This window comes from Coregonus clupeaformis, chromosome 33 (genome assembly GCF_020615455.1).
Source record: "Coregonus clupeaformis isolate EN_2021a chromosome 33, ASM2061545v1, whole genome shotgun sequence".
Lineage (NCBI taxonomy): Eukaryota > Metazoa > Chordata > Actinopteri > Salmoniformes > Salmonidae > Coregonus > Coregonus clupeaformis.
In genome coordinates, this window is record NC_059224.1 from 2,029,277 (window position 1) to 2,051,468 (window position 22,192).

General features: G+C 44.4%; 2 protein-coding genes across 2 annotated transcripts in view; both read left to right on the plus strand.

Annotated features, from left to right (window-relative positions):
* Nucleotides 1-22,192, plus strand: part of snx17 (sorting nexin 17) — a 649,426-nt gene that overhangs the window by 227,251 nt on the left and 399,983 nt on the right. The gene's annotated exons all lie outside the window — the stretch shown is intronic.
* Nucleotides 152-22,192, plus strand: part of ddx1 (DEAD (Asp-Glu-Ala-Asp) box helicase 1) — a 27,353-nt gene continuing 5,312 nt past the window's right edge. Inside the window, exons 1-20 of the mRNA XM_041859891.2 lie at nucleotides 152-206; nucleotides 340-391; nucleotides 1,982-2,045; nucleotides 2,144-2,173; nucleotides 5,972-6,068; nucleotides 7,269-7,316; nucleotides 7,437-7,520; nucleotides 8,173-8,256; nucleotides 8,425-8,501; nucleotides 8,771-8,843; nucleotides 10,006-10,082; nucleotides 11,325-11,439; nucleotides 12,023-12,161; nucleotides 13,158-13,218; nucleotides 14,831-14,929; nucleotides 16,596-16,685; nucleotides 17,208-17,399; nucleotides 18,568-18,619; nucleotides 19,200-19,346; nucleotides 21,395-21,486. Coding sequence (XP_041715825.2) covers nucleotides 191-206; nucleotides 340-391; nucleotides 1,982-2,045; nucleotides 2,144-2,173; nucleotides 5,972-6,068; nucleotides 7,269-7,316; nucleotides 7,437-7,520; nucleotides 8,173-8,256; nucleotides 8,425-8,501; nucleotides 8,771-8,843; nucleotides 10,006-10,082; nucleotides 11,325-11,439; nucleotides 12,023-12,161; nucleotides 13,158-13,218; nucleotides 14,831-14,929; nucleotides 16,596-16,685; nucleotides 17,208-17,399; nucleotides 18,568-18,619; nucleotides 19,200-19,346; nucleotides 21,395-21,486 — 1,689 coding nt within the window. The 5' untranslated portion in view covers nucleotides 152-190. The remainder of the gene's footprint in view (nucleotides 207-339; nucleotides 392-1,981; nucleotides 2,046-2,143; nucleotides 2,174-5,971; nucleotides 6,069-7,268; nucleotides 7,317-7,436; nucleotides 7,521-8,172; nucleotides 8,257-8,424; nucleotides 8,502-8,770; nucleotides 8,844-10,005; nucleotides 10,083-11,324; nucleotides 11,440-12,022; nucleotides 12,162-13,157; nucleotides 13,219-14,830; nucleotides 14,930-16,595; nucleotides 16,686-17,207; nucleotides 17,400-18,567; nucleotides 18,620-19,199; nucleotides 19,347-21,394; nucleotides 21,487-22,192) is intronic.

Here is a 22,192-nt window from a genome sequence, read left to right on the forward strand (position 1 = left end):
GGGATGTTGTTTTTTTTATGTATCTATTTTTGTCTTTTGTATGATGTTGTTTTATTTTTCCCTTTAAAATGTTCTCCAGTTCACTATCCGTACAGTTGGTGGCGGCATGCACATTAAATTAGTGCGAACGCCATTATAGCGTTGAATAAGATAAACGTCACATCCGTTTTTGTCAAACTCGTTGGCAAATATGGCAGCGTTTTCTGGTAAGAAATTAAAATATATATTTTGACTGTATTCTCAGTGTTATCAGAACTTATTTATAAGTGAACATATTTAGGATTGATTTGAGTCCTGTTCTGCTAGTTTGTGCCAATAATGGTTGCCTTTGGTCCACAGAAATGGGCGTTATGCCTGAGATCGCCCAGGCAGTCGAGGAGATGGGCTGGCTGTAAGTTAACACAGTTCTCAGCTCCACGATGAACCATAACATCAATGGAGTTGAGCGAAGACAAACTGTGGGCGGACTGAACCTCCGAGGCGCTGTCAGTCGATACTTGTAAAAAAAAATGTACATTCTTAAACCCTTGTCGTGTACCTATGTTTGTCCTCAGTAGCTGCGTGCCTTAGTTTGCTGAAATCCATACTTCGTAAATAAAACTTTCGTCAATTATAACCACCGGCTGTCTCGTCATATCGACTGACAGCGACTCGATGTTGTCGGAGGTCCACTCCGCCCAGAGTCGTCGCAACCTAACTCCACAGAGATGTACATATCGTGGAGTTGAGAAACCCAACTAGCTGTAGGTAACGTTAGGCTACTGAGCTAGGTAGCTAGTCAGCGTGTTATATCCTTTGCTATATTCTCGTGTTTTAGCTACGTTTTATGCTAAACTGATTTTTCTTCATCAGTGACCAGCAATGTCTCACTATGGTCACCAATGAATGTAGCCATACTAACTATAGGGACTAGCTACGTGATGACAGTCATGTATTCATTGATTACGTTTCCATGCACACTAATAATTCGATATTAAACTGATTATGGCAGAAGGCCGAATATAGCATTAGTTATGTAAACACCTTGCTCTGCTTATCTTAATCGTAAATTCATAATCAAAGTCAGCATACTCCGATTAAAACACCTCGTTTTCAGAGCAATCTTTAGAATGAAGACATGTAATCAGTTTATTCTGTATTCCAGCGGTGCATTTGATCTGCGCATGCATCCCTCTTAAAGGCGCTGCATAGTCAAACAGCCATCTGCATTGGCCGTGCAGCCTTTACGGTGATACAGCCTCTGCACAAGTCAGAACATTCATACTTCTTGCGGTTTGCAGAGCTGTTATGAAGGAATTTGTCAAGGAAGTGAGTTGGTTTATACAGGACCGCCCGCCCCCACCTACCATTAACCAATCATGTCAATACGGAGCTCAATTTGGCCTCTGCTTGTGTCTGGGGCTCCTCAATTGCGTCACACCCTTAATACTGAGTCGCCGACTCCATTTCGGATCAAGCATAAACTGGCTCTTATCTATGAGTGTAGTGAGTTAGGAAAAACTTAAAGTATGCATCTTAAATAATTTTCACAATCACATTTTATATGTCTGAACTGGAATCAAATAGTCTGCGCAAAAATAACATGGTCCACTGTGGTAGAACATTTTATTTTGATTGGCTATTTTATATATTTATCCGAAGTCCCATCAGTAACCTGACTTCAGATGTGTCCATCTAAACAGGATTATTATGGAAATCGTTCTTGCAAGGCATGTAAACGTGCTCATTGATTGTCATCCAGCTATGGTCCTCTGTAGCTCAGCTGGTAGAGCACGGCGCTTGTAACGCCAAGGTAGTGGGTTCGATCCCCCGGGACCATCCATACACAAAGAAATGTATGCACGCATGACTGTAAGTCGCTTTGGATAAAAGCGTCTGCTAAATGGCTTATTATTATTTCTGTCAAATGTATTATTATTATTATTATTTATTATTATTATTATTATTATTATTATGTAACTACTGACTGTGACTGTTCCAGCCTCCCCACAGACATCCAGGCGGAGTCCATTCCATTGATCCTGGGAGGAGGAGATGTACTCATGGTGAGAAACTGGCCATTTTATATAAAACAGTTCAAACATTACTAATAATTCAGTGTATTGACTCCACCTGATCCTGTTGCCTATTCTGTTGTCTTCAGGCGGCAGAGACTGGGAGTGGTAAGACTGGGGTGAGTACAACACCTTCACTCCATACAGTGTTATTGTCAAAACCAGCACCTAATAGAGTCCAGCGGTCCTCCAAACTTATCTAGCACGAGCTTCTTTAAAAAAAATATGAAACATGTCACCAGCTACTCGTTTTTTTTTTTTATAGCTTTCAAATTAGGCACATTCTTCTCTTCTCTCCTCTCCCCTGCAACTCTTCTCCGGGTCCTTGGTGTACAAGAGATGAGTTTTCTGTCAATATACCTGGGAAAATAATGGTTAATAAACAACTGAGGGGCCCCATAAAATTATCATCTTCTTCTGTATTTTCTGGAATTGTTAATTTATTTTCAGTTTTTTACTCTCAATATTACAATTATTAATAGAGCAACAACGGACATGATGTTCTGAATCCATGTCAATGCTTAAATCACATCAGAAGACCAATTTTGAGGTCTGAAAAAAAACTAAAACATTTTACTATTTTTTTGTGTGTAATTCCCCTTTTTTTGCGCATTTAGTGTTAAAATATTTACCAAATAAACTAAAGTAAAAAATAACAATCAAATGACATAACAATAACGATGCTATATACAGGGGGTACCGAGTATGTGTGGGGGTACAGGTTAGTCGAGGTAATTTGTACATGTAGGTAGGGGTACAGTGACTATGCATTGATAATAAACAGTGGGTAGCAGCAGTGTAAAAACAGGGGGGGTCAATGTAAATAGTCCGGGTGGCCATTTGATTAATTGATCAGCAGTCTTATAGCTTGGTGGGTAGAAGCTGTTAAGGAGCCTTTTGGACCTAGACTTGGTGCTCCGGTACCGCTTGCCGTGCGGTAGCAGAGAGAACAGTCTGACTAGGGTGGCTGGAGTCTTTGATAATTGTTTGAGCCTTCCTCTGACATCGCCTGGTATAGAGGTCCTGGATGGCAGGGAGCTCGGCCCCAGTGATGTACTGGGCCGTACGCACTACCCTCTGTAGTGCCTTGCGGTCGGATGCCGAGCAGTTGCCATACCAGGCGGTGATGCAACCGGTCAGGATGCTCTGTGGTGCAGCTGTATAACTTTTTGAGGATCTGGGGACCCATGCCAAATCTTTTCAGTCTCTTGGGGGGGAAAAGGTGTTGTTGTGCCCTCTTCACGACTGTCTTGGTGTGTTTGGACCATGATAGTTTGTTGGTGATGTGGACACCAAGGAACTTGAAACTCTCAACCCGCTCCACTACAGCCCTGTCGATGTTAATGGGGGCCTGTTCGGCCCGCCTTTTCCTGTAGTCCACGATCATCTCCTTTGTCTTGGTCACGTTGAGGGAGAGGTTGTTATCCTGGCACCACACTGCCAGGTCTCTGACCTCCTCCCTGTCTCATCGTTGTCGGTGATCAGGCCTACCACTGCTGTGTCGTCAGCAAACTTAATGATGGTGTTGGAGTCGTGCCTGGCCACGCAGTTGTGGGTGAACAGGGAGTACAGGAGGGGACTGAGCACGCACCCCTGAGGGGCCCCCGTGTTGAGGATCAGCGTGGCAGATGTGTTGTTGTCTACCCTTACCACCTGGGGGCGGCCCGTCAGGAAGTCCAGGATCCAGTTGCAGAGGAGGTGTTTAGTCCCAGGGTCCTTCGCTTGGTGATGAGCTTTGTGGGCACTATGGTGTTGAACGCTGAGCTGTAGTCAATGAATAGCATTCTCACATAGGTGTTCCTTTTGTCCAGGTGGGAAAGGGCAGTATGGAATGCGATTGAGATTGCGTCATCTGTGGATCTGTTGGGGCGGTATGCGAATTGGAGTGTGTCTAGGGTTTCCGGGATGATGGTGTTGATGTGAGCCATGACCATAATTTCAAAGCACTTCATGGCTACCGACCTGAGTGCTACGGGGCGGTAGTCATTTAGGCAGGTTACATTATTGGGCACAGGGACTATGGTGGTCTGCTTGAAACGTGGGTATTACAGACTCGGTCAGGGAGAGGTTGAAAATGTCAGTGAAGACACTTGCTAGTTGTGCCGCACATGCTCTGAGTACACATCCTGGTAATCCGTCTGGCCCCGTGGCCTTGTGAATGTTGACCTGTTTAAAGGTCTTACTCACATCGGCTACGGAGAGCGTGATCACACAGTCGTCCGGAACGGCTGGAGCTCTCATGCATGCTTTAGTGTTGCTTGCCTCAAAGCGAGCAGCAAAGGCATTTAGCTCGTCTGGTAGGCTCGCGTCACTGGGCAGCTCACGGCTGGGTTTCCCTTTGTAGTCCGTAGTAGTTTGCAAGCCCCTGCCACATCCGACGAGCATCAGAGCCGGCGTAGTAGGATTCAATCTTAGTCCTGTATTGACTCTTTGCCTGTTTGATGGTTCGTCTGAGGGCATAGCGGGATTTCTTATCAGCGTCCGGATTAGTGTCCTGCTCCTTGAAAGCAGCAGCTCTAGCCTTTAGCTCGGTGCGGATATTGCCTGTAATCAATGGCTTCTTGATGAATCCCGGAACATATTCCAGTCTGTGCTAGCAAAACAGTCCTGTAGCGTAGCATCCGCGTCATCTGACCACTTCCGTATTGAGCGAGTCACTGGTACTTCCTGCTTTAGTTTTAGCTTGTAAGCAGGAATCAGGAGGATAGAATTATGATCAGATTTGCCAAATGGAGGGCGAGGGAGAGCTTTGTATGCGTCGGTGTGTGGAGTAAAGGTGGTCTAGAGTTTTTTTTTTGTTTTGTTTTTTCTGTGGTTGCATGTGACATTCTGGTAGAAATTAAGTAAAATGGATTTGTTTCCCTGCATTAAAGTCCCCGGCCACTAGGAGCGCCGCTTCTGGATGAGCATTTTCTTGTTTGCTTATGGCCTTATACAGATCGTTGAGTGCGGTCTTAGTGCCAGCATTGGTTTGTGGTGGTAAATAGACAGCTATGAAAAATATAGATGAAAACTCTCTTGGTAGATAGTGTGGTCTACAGCTTATCATGAGGTACTCTACCTCAGGCGAGCAATACTTAGAGACTACCTTAATATTAGACATCGCGCACCAGCTGTTATTGACAAATAGACACACCCCCACCCCTCGTCTTACCAGACGTAGCTGTTCTGTCCTGCCGATGCACGAAAAACCCAGCCAGCTCTTTAGCTATTGTATGTGTGTTATGTTTAAGCAATAAGGCCCGAGGGGGTGTGGTATATGACCAATGTGCCATAACTAAGGGCTGCTCTTAGGCACGACGCAACGAGGAGTGCCTGGATACAGCCCTTATTCGTGGTATATTTGCCATGTATGACAAACCCCCGAGGTGCCTTATTGCTGTTTATAAACTGGTTACCAACGTAATTAGAAGAGTGAAAATATGTTTTGTCATACCCTTGGTACATTTCTGATGTACCATGGCTTTAAGCCAATCATAATTCAGGGCTCGAACCACCCATTTTATAATTGGCTTTTTAAGCCAATAGTGGCTAATCAGGGTTGGGATAATGTCAATGTGGCTTTGATTGGATAGTAGCTGGAAGCTACTGTTTGTGACAGTTTGCGATGGAACAAACATGTTCAGAATTGCTTGGTGAGCTACTCATAGTTGGGTTCCGAGCTACATGGATCTACCTGTTGGAGACCATAGTTCCAGTCTAAACCAGAACCTACTGGACTCTAGTCTAAAGACATTGGCTCCCCCTTTCTCCCATGAAAGTAATGGTACTACTGTCAATAAAATGTAAAGGTCTAGAGTGAAATCTAGATGTATAATATGCTAACTACTCACAAGTTGACTTTAACTCAAAACATCAAATACTACACCTTCCTCTCGTTCTCTCTCTTTCTATCCCTCCCTGTCCTCCCTCCCCAGGCCTTCAGTATCCCAGTGATCCAGATAGTGTATGAGACTCTGAAGGACCAGCAGGAGGGGAAGAAGGGGAGGACTGCTGTGAAGACAGGTGGAGCAGGTAAGACAGACAGACAGACATCTCTTTTCCCTGTCATCAGTGCTTGAAGTGGGCCGGTGCTATCCGGTGTGGCGTACCGGCCGGTGCTATCTGAATTGATGGAGACATTTATGCGTTAATGCATACATTAAAACAATAAATGTGACTTTGTTAAAAACAATCTAACTGCATAACGTAATGGTAAAATTGTTATGTAAGTGGTAAATCTCTTGATGAACTGGGTAAATTAAGATGGCATAGGCCTGCTCAATACAGGTGTGTATCCATGTCAGAGCAAAAACCAAGCCATGAGGTGGAAGGAATTGTCCGTAGAGCTCCGAGACAGGATTGTGTCGAGGCACAGATCTGGGGAAGGGTACCAAAACATTTCTTCAGCATTGAAGGTCCCCAAGAACACAGTGGCCTCCATCATTCTTAAATGGAAGAAGTTTGGAACCACCAAGACTCTTCCTAGAGCTGGCCGCCCGGCCAAACTGAGCAATCGGGAGAAGGGCATTGGTCAGGGAGGTGACCAAGAACCCAATGGTCACTCTGACAGAGCTCTAGAGTTCCTCTGTGGAGATGGGAGAACCTTCCAGAAGGACAACCATCTCTGCAGTACTCCACCAATCAGGCCTTTATGGTAGAGTGGCCAGATGGAAGCCACTCCTCAGTAAAAGGCACATGACAGTCCGCTTGGAGTTTGCCCAAAGGCACCTAAAGGACTCTCAGACCATGAGAAAAAAGATTCTCTGGTCTGATGAAACCAAGATTGAACTCTTTGGCCTGAATGCCAAGCATCACGTCTGGAGGAAACCTGGCACCATCCCTACGGTGAAGCATGGAGGTGGCAGCATCATGCTGTGGGGATGTTTTTCAGCGGCAGGGAATGGGAGACTAGTCAGGATCGAGGGAAAGATGAACGGAGCAAAGTACAGAGAGATCCTTGATGAAAACCTGCTCAGGACCTCAGACTGGGGCGAAGGTTCACCTTCCAACAGGACAACGACCCTAAGTACACAGGCAAGACAACACAGGAGTGGCTTCGGGACGAGTCTCTGAATGTCCTTGATTGGCCCAGCCAGAGCCCGGGCGGGGATTGTATTGCTATAACTCCCTGCTTTCAACCAATCAGCAACCAGGATCCAAACAACCTGTTTTTATAATGCCAGATACTGTTGTACTAGCGACCTTTGACCTGTCTGTTTCTGTCTGTTCCAGTCTTCAACAAATGGCAGATGAACCCGTATGACCGAAGCACAGCTTTCGGTGAGTGTACCAGTCAAAGGGCTCCTGCCACGTTTAGATTTTCAAGATGGCAGCCTACATTTTTTTTTACCTCTGTCCCCCCCCCCTCCTCTCTATTTATCTTCTCCTTCTCCCCTCCAGCCATTGGACCGGACGGACTGTGTTGTCAAAGCAGGGAGTTTAAAGAATGGCACGGCTGTCGCTCTACCAAAGCCATCACCAAGGGTAAGAAACACACACACACAAAACGTACACTACCAAAGCTATCATCACCAATGTACACATGTTGCCACCAAGGTTAGAAACTGACCTTCTATGTATTGTTAATGTTTATGCTCCGTCTCTTCTCATCTCTCTCCCTCCTCATCTCTCTCTCCCGCCTCATCTCTCCTCATCTCACTCTCCCGCCTCATCTCTCTCTCTCTCCCTCCTCATCTCTCTCTCTCCCGCCTCATCTCTCCTCATCTCTCTCTCTCCCGCCTCATCTCTCCTCATCTCTCTCTCTCCCGCCTCATCTCTCCTCATCTCTCTCTCATCTCTCTCTCTCCCGCCTCATCTCTCTCTCTCCCGCCTCATCTCTCCTCATCTCTCTCTCTCCCGCCTCATCTCTCCTCATCTCTCTCTCTCTCCCGCCTCATCTCTCCTCATCTCTCTCTCTCTCGCCTCATCTCTCTCTCTCGCCTCATCTCTCTCTCCCGCCTCATCTCTCTCTCCCACCTCATCTCTCCTCATCTCTCTCTCTCTCCCTCCTCATCTCTCTCTCTCGCCTCATCTCTCCTCATCTCTCTCTCTCTCGCCTCATCTCTCCTCATCTCTCTCTCTCGCTCGTTCTCTCCATCTCTCTCTCTCGTTCTCTCTCATCTCTCTCCACCTCTAGGGAAGTACTATTATGAGGTATCATGTCGTGACCAGGGCCTTTGTAGGATCGGCTGGTCTACCAGCCAGGCAGCTTTGGACTTAGGCAAGTCTACACACTAAGTCCAGTTCATTCATTGGACGGGTGAAATGAGCGTCAGCTGATTGTTTATTCAATGTGTGTTTGTACTTTCAAATAAACCATCAATGTTTACTGTGCTGTCACTGTCTGTCGATGTTTTAACCATCACTACTGTTGTTGTGGTGTTACCAGGTACCGATAAGTACGGCTTTGGCTTCGGCGGAACGGGGAAGAAATCTCACAACAAACAGTTTGACAGTTATGGAGAGGTACGCTATAGAAACCCAAACATTTACCTATGGCTCTATTCAATCCGTAGCGTTGAAGATCCGCTTTATAATTTTCGGATGGTAAAATGTTTTCAGTGTAAACTTAAACGACTGTCAGAGAGAATCTGAATGTCATGGCACCTGCAGGGCCTACTTTGGGTCCCGACCCATAGTTTAAGAAACCCTGATTTAGGGAGTAGGGAGCCATTGGACAGACAGTCAGTCACCAGTTGTCTGTGTGTGTGTGTGTGTGTGTGTGTGTCCTGTAGGAGTTCACCATGCATGACACCATGGGATGCTACCTGGATCTGGACAACGGACACCTCTCCTTCTCCAAAAATGGTTAGCTGCATTCCTGTGTTGTGCGTACCGTGTAGATCAGGGCTCTCCAACCCTGTTCCTGGAGAGCTACCCTCCTGTAGGTTTTAACTCCAACCCTGTTCCTGGAGAGCTACCCTCCTGTAGGTTAACTCCAACCCTGTTCCTGGAGAGCTACCCTCATGTAGGTTTTCACTCCAACCCTGTTCCTGGAGAGCTACCCTCCTGTAGGTTTTAACTCCAACCCTGTTCCTGGAGAGCTACCCTCCTGTAGGTTTTAACCCCAACCCTGTTCCTGGAGAGCTACCCTCCTGTAGGTTTTCACTCCAACCCTGTTCCTGGAGAGCTACCCTCCTGTAGGTTTTAACCCCAACCCTGTTCCTGGAGAGCTACCCTCCTGTAGGTTTTCACTCCAACCCTGTTCCTGGAGAGCTACCCTCCTGTAGGTTTTAACTCCATCCCTAATCTAGCGCACCTGAATCTAATAATTAGCTGGTTGATAAGATGAATCAGGTTAGTTACAACTAGGGTTGGAGTTAAAATCTACAGGAGGGTAGCTCTCCAGGAACAGGGTTGGAGTTAAAATTAGGATACGTGCAAATGTTCATTCCATAATGCAATTAACGGGAAAACACTGTTGTCAAAAGCCACTGCGCATGTGAGCGGTTTCATGTGACAGAGATTAAAATGTCCGCTTTAAATATAGAGAGGGGAGATTTTTTAAAAGATGCAACAACTAGCATGGGTTGCTAATATGATTATGTAAATAGGCCAGTTTGTCTGGCTTGCCGTTCCAAATAAAATGGAATATGTTTTGCTGATATAATTTTAAAAAACAGGTCGCTGGGTGGAGGCAAGACCATAAGTAAATAGGTAAACTGTGATACGACTAAAGAGTTAATCAGGGGGATTTGTCCACAAATAGACAGGTATTTACCTTTCCATGGTAGCAAAATCTTATCTACTTTTGCTAACTAAAATGTATTGTAGTGAGATCATTTATTTTGGGATATGAATAGGTTGAGAGCCAGTGTTGAGTAGTACTGAAGACAGACCGGTCTCCAGTCCAGTTTCGAGTCATTGAGTCTATCTCTGTGTCAGATACCTTTCTACTCTGTCTCGGACAGTAAGGACTCGCGCTCTCTCTCTCTGGTACTGACCTGGGATCTATCTCTCTCTTTCTCAGGTACTGACCTGGGCTTGGCGTTTGAGATCCCAGCTCATCTGAAGAACCAGCCCTTCTTTGCTTCCTGTGTTCTCAAGGTCACACACACACACACACACACACACACACACACACACACACACACACACACACACACACTACCAGTCAAAAGTTATGACACATCTACTCATTCAAGGGTTTCTCTTTATTTTTACTGTTTTCTACATTGTAGAATAATAGTGAAGACATCAAAGCTATGAAATAACACATATGGAATCATGTAGTAACCAAAAAAAGTGTTAAACAAATCCAAATATATTTTGCCTTGATGACAGCTTTGCACACTCTTGACCTGTACAGAATAAAAATATCCCGAAACATGCATCCTGTTTGCAACAAGGCACTAAAGTAAAATTGCAAACAATGTGGCAAATAAATTAATTTTATGTCCTGAATATGAAGCGTTATGTTTGGGCCAAATCCAATACAACACATTACAGAGAACCACTCTCCATATTTTTAAGCATAGTGGTGGCTGCATCATGTTATGGGTATGCTTGTAATCGTTAAGGACTGGGGAGTTTTTCTGGATAAAAAAGAAACGGAATGGAGCTAAGCACAGGCAAAATCCTAGAGGGAAACCTGGTTCAGTCTGCTTTCCACCAGACATTGGGAGATGAATTCACCTTTCAGCAGGACAGTAACCTAAAACACAAGGTCAAATCTTCACTGGAGTTTCTTACCAAGACGACATTGAATGATCCTGAGTGGCCGAGTTACTGTGTTGACTTAAATCTGCTTGAAAATCTACGGCAAGACCTGAACATGGTTGTCTAGCAATGATGAACAACCAACTTGACAGAGCTTGAAGAATTTTTTAAAGAATGTGCAAATATTGTACAATCCAGGTGTGCAAAGCTCTTAGACTTACCCAGAAAGACTCACAGCTGTAATCGCTGCCAAAGGTGATTCTAACATGTATTGACTCAGGGGTGTGAAGACTTATGTCAATTAGATATTTCTGAATTTCATTTTAAATACATTTGCAAAAATGTCCCAAAACATGTTTTCACTTTGTCATTATGGGGTATTGTGTTTAGATGGGTGAGGGGGGGGGGGGTATTTAATCAATTTTGAATTCAGGCTGTAACATAAAATGTGGATAAGTCAGGGCGGTGTATGAATATTTTCTGAAGGCACTGTAAATACCTATATGACATTAATACTATTTATATTGTTTTGTAAAGGAACAGTAAGCCATACAATTATCTACACGTATTCATAAGTTCACATGTAGAGCTCCAACCAATATTCACTCATCTCTTCTCTCCTTCTGACAGAATGCAGAGCTGAAGTTTAACTTTGGGGGGGAGGAGTTTAAGAACGCCCCCAAGACGGGGTTCGTAGCCCTGGACCAAGCTGCTGAGGGACATGTGGTCAAATCCAGCCAGACAGGTAGGGGGTGTGGTCAAATCCAGCCAGACAGGTAGGGGGTGTGGTCAAATCCAGCCAGACAGGTAGGGGGTGTGGTCAAATCCAGCCAGACAGGTAGGGGGTGTGGTCAAATCCAGCCAGCCAGGTAGGGGGTGTGGTCAAATCCAGCCAGACAGGTAGGGGGTGTGGTCAAATCCAGCCAGACAGGTAGGGGGTGTGGTCAAATCCAGCCAGACAGGTAGGGGTGTGGTCAAGTCCAGCCAGACAGGTAGGGGGTGTGGTCAAATCCAGCCAGACAGGTAGGGGGTGTGGTCAAATCCAGCCAGACAGGTAGGGGGTGTGGTCAAATCCAGCCAGACAGGTGGGGGGTGTGGTCTAGTCCAGCCAGCCAGGTAGGGGGTGTGGTCTAGTCCAGCCAGCCAGGTAGGGGGTGTGGTCTAGTCCAGCCAGACAGGTGAGAAACTAACCAATGAATACTGTTTAGCAACTATTACCTCAATAACCCTGCCACCTTTAGATACCATCCTGAATATACAAACACCATTACTTTTTCCCCTTTCCCCATTGGTACCCTAGTAGTTGAATGTCTCTCTGTCTGATGTAGGCAGTGCTAAGGTGTCAGAGGTGAAAGCTGTGTCCAGTGGTCCCAAAGCTCTGATCATTGAGCCGTCTAAAGAGCTAGCTGAACAGACTCTCAACAACGTTAACCAGTGTAAGAGATATGTGGACAATCCCAAGCTCAGGTACAGTACAGTACATACCTCTCTGTCACTGTCGGTCTCTCTGTCACTGTCGGTCTCTCTGTCACTGTCGGTCTCTCTGTCACTGTCGGTCTCTCTGTCACTGTCGGTCTCTCTGTCACTGTCGGTCTCTCTGTCAGTGTCGGTCTCTCTGTCACTGTCGGTCTCTCTGTCACTGTCGGTCTCTCTGTCACTGTCGGTCTCTCTGTCAGTGTCGGTCTCTCTGTCACTGTCGGTCTCTCTGTCTGTCAGTGTCGGTCTCTCTGTCTGTCAGTGTCGGTCTCTCTGTCTGTCAGTGTCGGTCTCTCTGTCTGTCAGTGTCGGTCTCTCTGTCTGTCAGTGTCGGTCTCTCTGTCTGTCAGTGTCGGTCTCTCTGTCTGTCAGTGTCAGTCTCTCTGTCAGTGTCGGTTTCTCTGTCTGTCGGTCTCTCTGTCAGTGTCGGTTTCTCTGTCTGTCGGTCTCTGTCGGTTTCTCTGTCACTGTCTGTCTGTCACGGTCTGTCTCTTTCTCTCTCTCTCCTGTAATGTGTGCAGCGTTACGCTGTGTGTTATCAGTATGTGTGTATTATCAGTATGTGTATATTATCAGTATGTGTGTATTATCAGTATGTGTGTATTATCAGTATGTGTGTAACGCTGGGTGTGTTATCAGTATGTGTGTAACGCTGGGTGTATTATCAGTATGTGTGTAACTCTGTGTGTATTATCAGTATGTGTGTAACGCTGGGTGTATTATCAGTATGTGTGTAACGCTGGGTGTATTATCAGTATGTGTGTAACTCTGTGTGTATTATCAGTATGTGTGTAACTCTGTGTGTATTATCAGTATGTGTGTAACGCTGGGTGTATTATCAGTATGTGTGTAACGCTGGGTGTATTATCAGTATGTGTGTAACGCTGGGTGTATTATCAGTATGTGTGTAACGCTGTGTGTATTATCAGTATGTGTGTAACTCTGTGTGTGTTATCAGTATGTGTGTAACGCTGGGTGTTATTACAGAGATCTTCTGATCATCGGCGGTGTTCCTGCTAGAGACCAGCTGGCTGTACTGGAGCAAGGGGTAGGTTCTGTTAACCCCATGGGAGTCTGGGGGGGGGGGTTAACCCTAACCCTAACCCTAACCCTAACCCTAACCCTAACCCTAACCCTAATAAGCTATATGGAAGGTCTTACCAAGGATAATTTAGCTTTTTGATTTTTAAGACCCCTTGAACTATCAAAAAAATATACAAACATTATTTGATGAGAAAATGTTTTGGGCCTTACTGCTATTAGCCCATAGAAACGAATTGAATAACAATTTCACTACATGGAACAACAGATGGTCCCAAAAGGAAGTTTGTTCTGAAGTGTCTGTCCTATATCTGAGAGATAGGAAAGATCAGGAAACATTAGTTATTTTTTGACATGCATGTTAAATACACTGCATCACAGTGTCGGTGCAGACCCGGGTTCATTCCTGGGCTGTGCCACAACCGGCCGTTTTTTGTCATGTGGTGTAAGTAGATACGGTAGCCCAGGGGTGTCAAACTCAATCAGCGCATAAACACAACAAATTCACCAGATATAGCCTATTTTTGGTTTGCCAAAAAAAAACGTCAAACTGTGACCTAAACTGATCATTTTGTTTTATTAGAAAAAATATGACCCTTTTTATAATGTTTTTATTATAATGTTGTAACATTTTAAACTGAAAAAATATATATATATATTTTTTGCTCTGCATGGATCACCAGTGTAGTTGCGATATGTCTAAATATCTGTCTAGTTGATTAGCCAGCCTAGTCTAATGCTAAAATGTTGCTGTAATACGCCTACATGTTTCTCCTTTGCGATGGTGATTTTGTTGCAGGTTATTTTTTTTGGGGTTATTCATTGTCAAGCTTTAAAAACTGAAGCCAGACTGCGACATTTTAGTAGCGTAGCGTTGCTAGGACGGTGGCATGTGTCTGTACACTCTCCCTCCGCTGTAAACCGGACACACGAAAGCGGCACAATTTGAAGTTGAATTCACCGACGCGATCGAATCAGGCTATACTTTCATAAAGTAGATGACTCGACTGTTGACTCATTTATACTGGCTTCTGTCCTATTCTGCCCGCGGGCCTTGTTGGTTTTTGTTTGACATTGTTTCCCAGCAGCTATCTAGCTAACGTTAGGCTCAGATACGCTAGCCTACTAGCCACGGAATGACTGACTTGTGATCATTGCCATGGCTAGTCTGATTGTATTGACATTTCCAGCCTTGGTTACATTTGTCCGTTTTTGTCCAGAATATTGAGTCATTGAAACCTGAAACAGTGCATCCCGAATGGAGGCAGGAAACCATGTACCAGACCAGCTGTGATTTACAACCTGATAGCAATATATTTTTGGACTACCAAGAAATGTACTGGTGAATTATATTAATCATGCATTCAACTACATCCATGTATTCTGCCAACAATGCCTTAGTGTACATCATAGAATGTTGAGTCAAATAGAACCTATTTTTAAAACCTCGTATAAAGTCGGTGTTGCAGCATAAACTGGGAATTTGATATTTTTGACTGATATTATGATTTGTTTCGTATCTGCAAAGTAGTTAAAACGCTTTCAGTTCCACTTTTTAAGTAGTTATATAACATTTTATAAAACTTTCTCCATCCTCTTCCGCTATTTCTCCCTGTCAGGTGGACATGGTGGTTGGAACGCCAGGTCGTCTTGACGACCTCATCTCTACTGGGAAACTCACCTTGTCTCAAGTCCGCTTCCTGGTCCTGGATGAGTGTGTATGTACCTCTCTGACTGTCGGGTGTCTTGTTATTTTCTATTCTCTTGCTGTTCTGTGTTGCCCAAAACAGAGCAGGGGTCCTCCAAACATTTCTAGCATGAGCTATTTAAAAAATATATGAAACATCACCAGCTTTCAAATAGTCCCATTCTTCTCTTCTCCTCTCCCCTGCTACTCTTCTCCGGGTCCTTGGTGTACAAGAGATGGGTTTTCTGTCAATATACCTGGGAAAATAATGGTTAATAAACAACTAAAGGGCCCCATAAAATTATCATCTTCTGTATTTTCTGGAATTCTGTTTTTATTTTTCCTGGTAAAAACAAAATGCATTATACATTTTTTTTTTTTTTTGTATTTTTTGGGTGTGTTTTTCTTAAACTCTCAAAATTACACTGAACAAAAATATAAACGCAACAATTTCAAAGATTTTACTGAGTTACAGTTCATATAAGGAAGTCAATCAATTGAAATAAATTGATTAGGCCCTAATCTATGGCTTTCACATGACTGGGAAGGCAGATGCTGTCTGCCATCTGCCCGGTACAGTTGAAACCGGGATTCATCCGTGAAGAGCACACTTCTCCAGCGTGCCAGTGACCATCGAAACTGAGCATTTGCCCACTGAAGTCCGTTACGACTCCAAACTGCAGTCAGGTCAAGACCCTGGTGAGGACGACGAGCACGCAGATGAGCTTCCCTGAGACGGTTTCAGACAGTTTCTGCAGAAATTCTTCAGTTTTGCAAACCCACAGTTTCATCAGCGAAGGAGAAATGCTCACTAACAGCGACGTAAACAAATTTGTGCAAAATTTGAGAGAAATAAGCTTTTTGTCCTTATGGAACATTTCTGGGATCTTTTATTTCAATGTATGAAAAATGGGACCAACACTTTTTTTAAATGTTGCGTTTTTATATTTTTGTTCAGTGTACAGTTAATAATATAGAAACAACAATTGGATGTTCTGAGACCATGTCAATGCTTAAATCACATCAGAAGACCAGTTTTGAGGTAAAAAAAATAATATATAATTGTAAAAAAAAAAAAAAGATTGTGTAATTCCCCATTAGTTGCACATTTTAGAAAGAGGAATGTGTCGGTCTAGCATTGTGTATTTTAGGCTGCAGCATGTCATGGCAGAGTTTGCAAAGGTGGTATGGCCACCCAATTTGATACAAATAATGATGCTGTCTTTGTCAGGTAAGCCTACTCTGCAGTTAACATTTAATTGAGAAGGTTTTTGGGAAAGTCTTTGTCTACCCACAAGACTGTTATCATTAGTGTCACTAACAGGCTATACACGGAGTGATGGGGGCGATAGTGCTGGAAATTAATTGACAGATATTGTGTTAGGTTTGGCTTTTTAAGCCAATAGTGGCTAACCAGGGGTGGGATAATGTCAATGTGGCTTTGATTGGATAGTAGCCAGGAGCTTCTTTATGACCGTTTGCGATGGAACAGATTTTTTTTAAATTGCATGTACTTTCAGAATTGCTTGGTGAGCTACTCGTAAGTGGGCTGGTAGATACTGTTAGCTGGGGATCTACCTGTTGGAGACCCCTGGGTACAGACCCCTGGTTACAGACCCCTGGTTACAGACCACTGCCTAGTGTGTAACCTATATAAAGCAGTGTAACATAACATATATATGTTATCTCCACTCCAGGATGGTCTTCTCTCTGCGGGCTATACTGACTTCATCATGAGAGTCTACAACCAGATTCCTCAAGTCACCTCGGACGGCAAGAGACTTCAGGTACAAGACCCCTAGTGTGTGTGTGTGTGTCGTATGTCCGTGTGTTAACCTATATATATATATATATATATATATATATATATATATATATATATAGGTTATCTATCTATCTCTCTCTCTACCAGGTGATAGTGTGCTCAGACTGTGTACCCCTCTCTCTACCAGGTGATAGTGTGCTCAGACTGTGTACCCCTCTCTCTACCAGGTGATAGTGTGCTCAGACTGTGTACCCCTCTCTCTACCAGGTGATAGTGTGCTCAGACTGTGTACCCTCTCTCTACCAGGTGATAGTGTGCTCAGACTGTGTACCCCTCTCTCTACCAGGTGATAGTGTGCTCAGACTGTGTACCCCTCTCTCTACCAGGTGATAGTGTGCTCAGACTGTGTACCCCTCTCTCTACCAGGTGATAGTGTGCTCAGACTGTGTACCCCTCTCTCTACCAGGTGATGGTGTGCTCAGACTGTGTACCCCTCTCTCTACCAGGTGATAGTGTGCTCAGACTGTACCCCTCTCTCTACCAGGTGATAGTGTGCTCAGCGACGCTCCACTCCTTCGACGTAAAGAAGCTGTCAGAGCGAATCATGCACTTCCCCACCTGGGTAGACCTGAAGGGAGAGGATTCTGTCCCAGAGACCGTACATCACGTGGTCGTACCCGTCAACCCTAAACACGACCGCAGCTGGGAACGCCTCGACCGCAAGAACCACATCCTGGTCAGTCTGGGGTCAGATAGAATAGAACCACTTCCTGGTCAGTCTGGGGTCAGATAGAATAGAACCACTTCCTGGTCAGTCTGGGGTCAATGGTCAGTCGAGTGGCGCAGTGGTCTAAGGCACTGCATCGCAGTGCTATCTGTGCCACTAGAGATCCTGGTTCGAATCCAGACTCTGTCGTAGCCGGCCGTGACCGGGAGACCCATGGGGCGGCGTACAATTAGCCAGCGTCGTCCAGGGTAGGGGAGGGAATGGCCGGCAGGGATGTAGCTCAGTTGGTAGAGCATGGCGCTTGCAACGCCAAGGTTGTGGGTTCGATTCCCACGGGGGGCTGGTATGAAAATGTATACACTCCTTAACTGTAAGTCGCTCTGGATAAGAGCGTCTGCTAAATGACTAAAATGTAAATGTAATAGAATAGAACCACTTCCTGGTCAGTCTGGGGTCAGATAGAATAGAACCACTTCCTGGTCAGTCTGGGGTCAGATAGAATAGAACCACTTCCGGTTTGATCAGGGGTCACCATAGAGTTCAGTAGAGCAGGGTTTCCCAAACTCAGTCCTGGGGCCCCCCTGGGTGCACGTTTTTGTTTTTGCCCTAGCACTACACAGCTGATTTAAATAATCAAATCTTGATGATGAGTTGGTTATTTGAATCAGCTGCTAGGGCAAAAACCAAAATTTGCCCCCAGGGGGTCCAGGAATGAGTTTGGGACCCAGGGGCCCCAGGACTGAGTTTGGACCCAGGGGTAGAGGATGTGTATCCTGGATAGAAAGAATGAAACTATCTCCATTTCTTATTTTGCTACTAGAAGTTTGACACTCCCTCTTCCTCCTCTCCCCCCTCTCCTTGTTTATTAATCTCTCTCTCTCTCTCTCTCTCTCTCTCTCTCTCTCTCTCTCTCTCTCTCTCTCTCTCTCTCTCTCTCCCCCCTCTCTCTCTCTCCTCTCCCCCTCTCCTTTCTCTCTTCCTCCTCTCCCCCCTCTCCTTTCTCTCCCTCCTCCTCCCTCCCTCTCTCCCCCCTCTCCTTTCTCTCCCTCCTCCTCCTCCCTCCCTCTCTCCCCCCTCTCCTTTCTCTCCCTCCTCCTCCTCCCTCCCTCTCTCCCCCCTCTCCTTTCTCTCCCTCCTCCTGTCCTGCCTCCCCCCTCCTCTCCTGTGTGTGTTTCAGACTGATGAGGTCCACGCTAAAGACAACACCAGACCAGGGGCCAACAGCTCAGGTCAGACAGATCCCCTGTCCCCAATGCCACCTTACTCCCAATGGGTCCTGGTCAAAAGTAGTGCACTATAAAGGGCAGGGGTCACCAACTACATTCAGCCGCGGGACGATTTATTTAGTGAGTGGATGGTCGGGGGACCGCTACGTAATATTTATAGACTGCAAATTTGACCGCAAGAAGCCCAAACAAATATAATATTTGACTAAAACCTTGATTACATTTCTATAGAATCACACGTCTCTCCATTATCCGTGGGGATACTTGGGAACAGATTTCCTAAATTAAAATAACCTGGAGCTCATTTCCTGTTGTTTTTTTGTCTTATGTCCAACAATGGACATTTGCTCAGAAGACTTGGGGGTCCAAATAAAACGGCCCGCGGTCCGCCAGTTGGGGAATCCTGATATCGGGTGCAATTAGGGCCATTCTATTACATTCTACTTTGCTTTATTGTATTCTACCGTAAGGTTATGGGCTGACCTGTTACCCTGTGTGTGTGTGTGTGTGTGTCTGTCTGTGTGTCTGTGTGTGTCTGTGTGTGTCTGTGTGTGTCTGTGTGTGTGTCTGTGTGTGTGTGTAGAGATGTGGTCGGAGGCCATCAAGATCTTAAAGGGGGAGTACACCATCAGAGCCATCAAGGAACACAACATGGACCAGGCCATCATCTTCTGCAGGACCAAGATAGACTGTGACAACATGGAGCAGTACTTCATACTGCAGGGAGGAGGTGGGTTACAATATTACTACTACTACTACAACATGGAGCAATACTTCATACTGCAGGGAGGAGGTGGGTTACAATATTACTACTGTACTAAATAAATACTACTACAACATGGAGCAATACTTCATACTGCAGGGAGGAGGTGGGTTACAATATTACTACTGTACTAAATAAATACTACTACAACATGGAGCAATACTTCATACTGCAGGGAGGAGGTGGGTTATAATATTACTACTACTGTACTAAATAAATACTACTACTACTACTACTACATGGAGCAATACTTCATACTGCAGGGAGGAGGTGGGTTAGAATATTACTACTGTACTAAATAAATACTACTACAACATGGATCAATACTTCATACTGCAGGGAGGAGGTGGGTTAGAATATTACTACTACTGTACTAAATACATACTACTACTACTACTACTACATGGAGCAATACTTCATACTGCAGGGAGGAGGTGGGTTATAATAGTACTACTACTGTACTAAATAAATACTACTACTACTACTACTACTACATGGAGCAATACTTAATACTGCAGGGGGGAGGTGGGTTAGAATATTACTACTACTGTACTAAATAAATACTACTACTACTACTACATGGAGCAATACTTCATACTGCAGGGAGGAGGTGGGTTATAATAGTACTACTACTGTACTAAATAAATACTACTACTACTACTACTACATGGAGCAATACTTAATACTGCAGGGGGGGGGTGGGTTAGAATATTACTACTACTGTACTAAATAAATACTACTACTACTACTACTACTACATGGAGCAATACTTCATACTGCAGGGAGGAGGTGGGTTATAATAGTACTACTACTGTACTAAATAAATACTACTACTACTACTACTACATGGAGCAATACTTAATACTGCAGGGGGGAGGTGGGTTATAATATTACTACTGTACTAAATAAATACTACTACTACTACATGGAGCAATACTTCATACTGCAGGGAGGAGGTGGGTTATAATGTTACTACTACTGTACTAAATAAATACTACTACTACTACTACATGGAGCAATACTTCATACTGCAGGGAGGAGGTGGGTTATAATAGTACTACTACTGTACTAAATAAATACTACTACTACTACTACTACTACATGGAGTAATACTTCATACTGCAGGGAGGAGGTGGGTTATAATATTACTACTGTACTAAATAAATACTACTACTACTACTACTACATGGAGCAATACTTAATACTGCAGGGGGGAGGTGGGTTATAATATTACTACTACTGTACTAAATAAATACTACTACTACTACTACTACTACATGGAGCAATACTTCATACTGCAGGGAGGTGGGTTATAATAGTACTACTACTGTACTAAATAAATACTACTACTACTACTACTACATGGAGTAATACTTCATACTGCAGGGAGGAGGTGGGTTATAATATTACTACTGTACTAAATAAATACTACTACTACTACTACTACTACATGGAGCAATACTTAATACTGCAGGGGGGAGGTGGGTTATAATATTACTACTGTACTAAATAAATACTACTACTACTACTACTACTACTACTATAACATGGAGCAGTACTTCATACTGCAGGGAGGAGGTGGGTTACAACATGGAGCAATACTTCATACTGCAGGGAGGAGGTGGGTGACAATATTACTACTACTACTGTACTAAATAAATACTACTACTACTACTACAACATGGAGCAATACTTCATACTGCAGGGAGGAGGTGGGTTATAATAGTACTACTACTGTACTAAATAAATACTACTACTACTACTACAACATGGAGCAATACTTCATACTGCAGGGAGGAGGTGGGTTATAATATTACTACTATTGTACTACATAAATACTACAACATGGAGCAATACTTCATACTGCAGGGAGGAGGTGGGTTATAATAGTACTACTATTGTACTACATAAATACTACTACAACATGGAGCAATACTGCAGGGAGGTAGGTTAACAGTACCATATACATACTACTACAGTAATACACAAATATCCTCTCCCCTCCCTCCCATTAGGTCCAGATAAAAAAGGCCACCGGTTTTCCTGTGTTTGTCTCCATGGTGACAGGAAGCCCAACGAACGCAAGACCAACCTGGACCGATTCAAGGTCAGCGGCAACAACATCACTGACACTGACAGGAAGTCACTTCACAGTAGTCCCTAAATGCTAATGCTGGGTATATTGTCCGTATACTAGTCTCTCTAGACAGACACAATGTTCCAGCATACACGCCTGTGTTAATACCACGTTCACATCATGTCGGAAACTCTGACTTTTCCGAATCGCTTACTTGTTGTAGAAGGATGATACTTCCGTAGTGGGAAACCAGGGTATCAGAATCAACCAGTAGGAAGCTCTATGCAAATAACTTGCGTTGGTTTGAACTCTGAGGTCCCGGCGTGACGTGGCGTGGCGTGGCGTAAGACCAGCCTCAGTTTGACAGGGAGGAAAAGGAGGAGTTGGAAGGAGTTCGGGAAATCCGTCCAGAGCCCAATCCATTCACGTACTGCCGCAAACATTCCCGGTTGCTAGGTAGATGGAGCTTGCGGAGGATTTTTCAATGAGTCTATTTGGCAGTGAGTAGTTTCCATGTGCTATGACGTTAGCGTTACAAGCTTACAACCGCTGACTGGCTGTGGCTAAAATTAGCCTAGCTGTCTGCCTCTGCATTGTTTTCTTCTGTCATGTTTCCGGGGGGGGGATTATTTTTAAGCCCCGCCTACCCAAACTCATGATTTGTTGAGAGAGATTTACATTGACATTTTAGTCATTTAGCAGAAGCTCTTATCCAGAGCGACTTACATTATATATA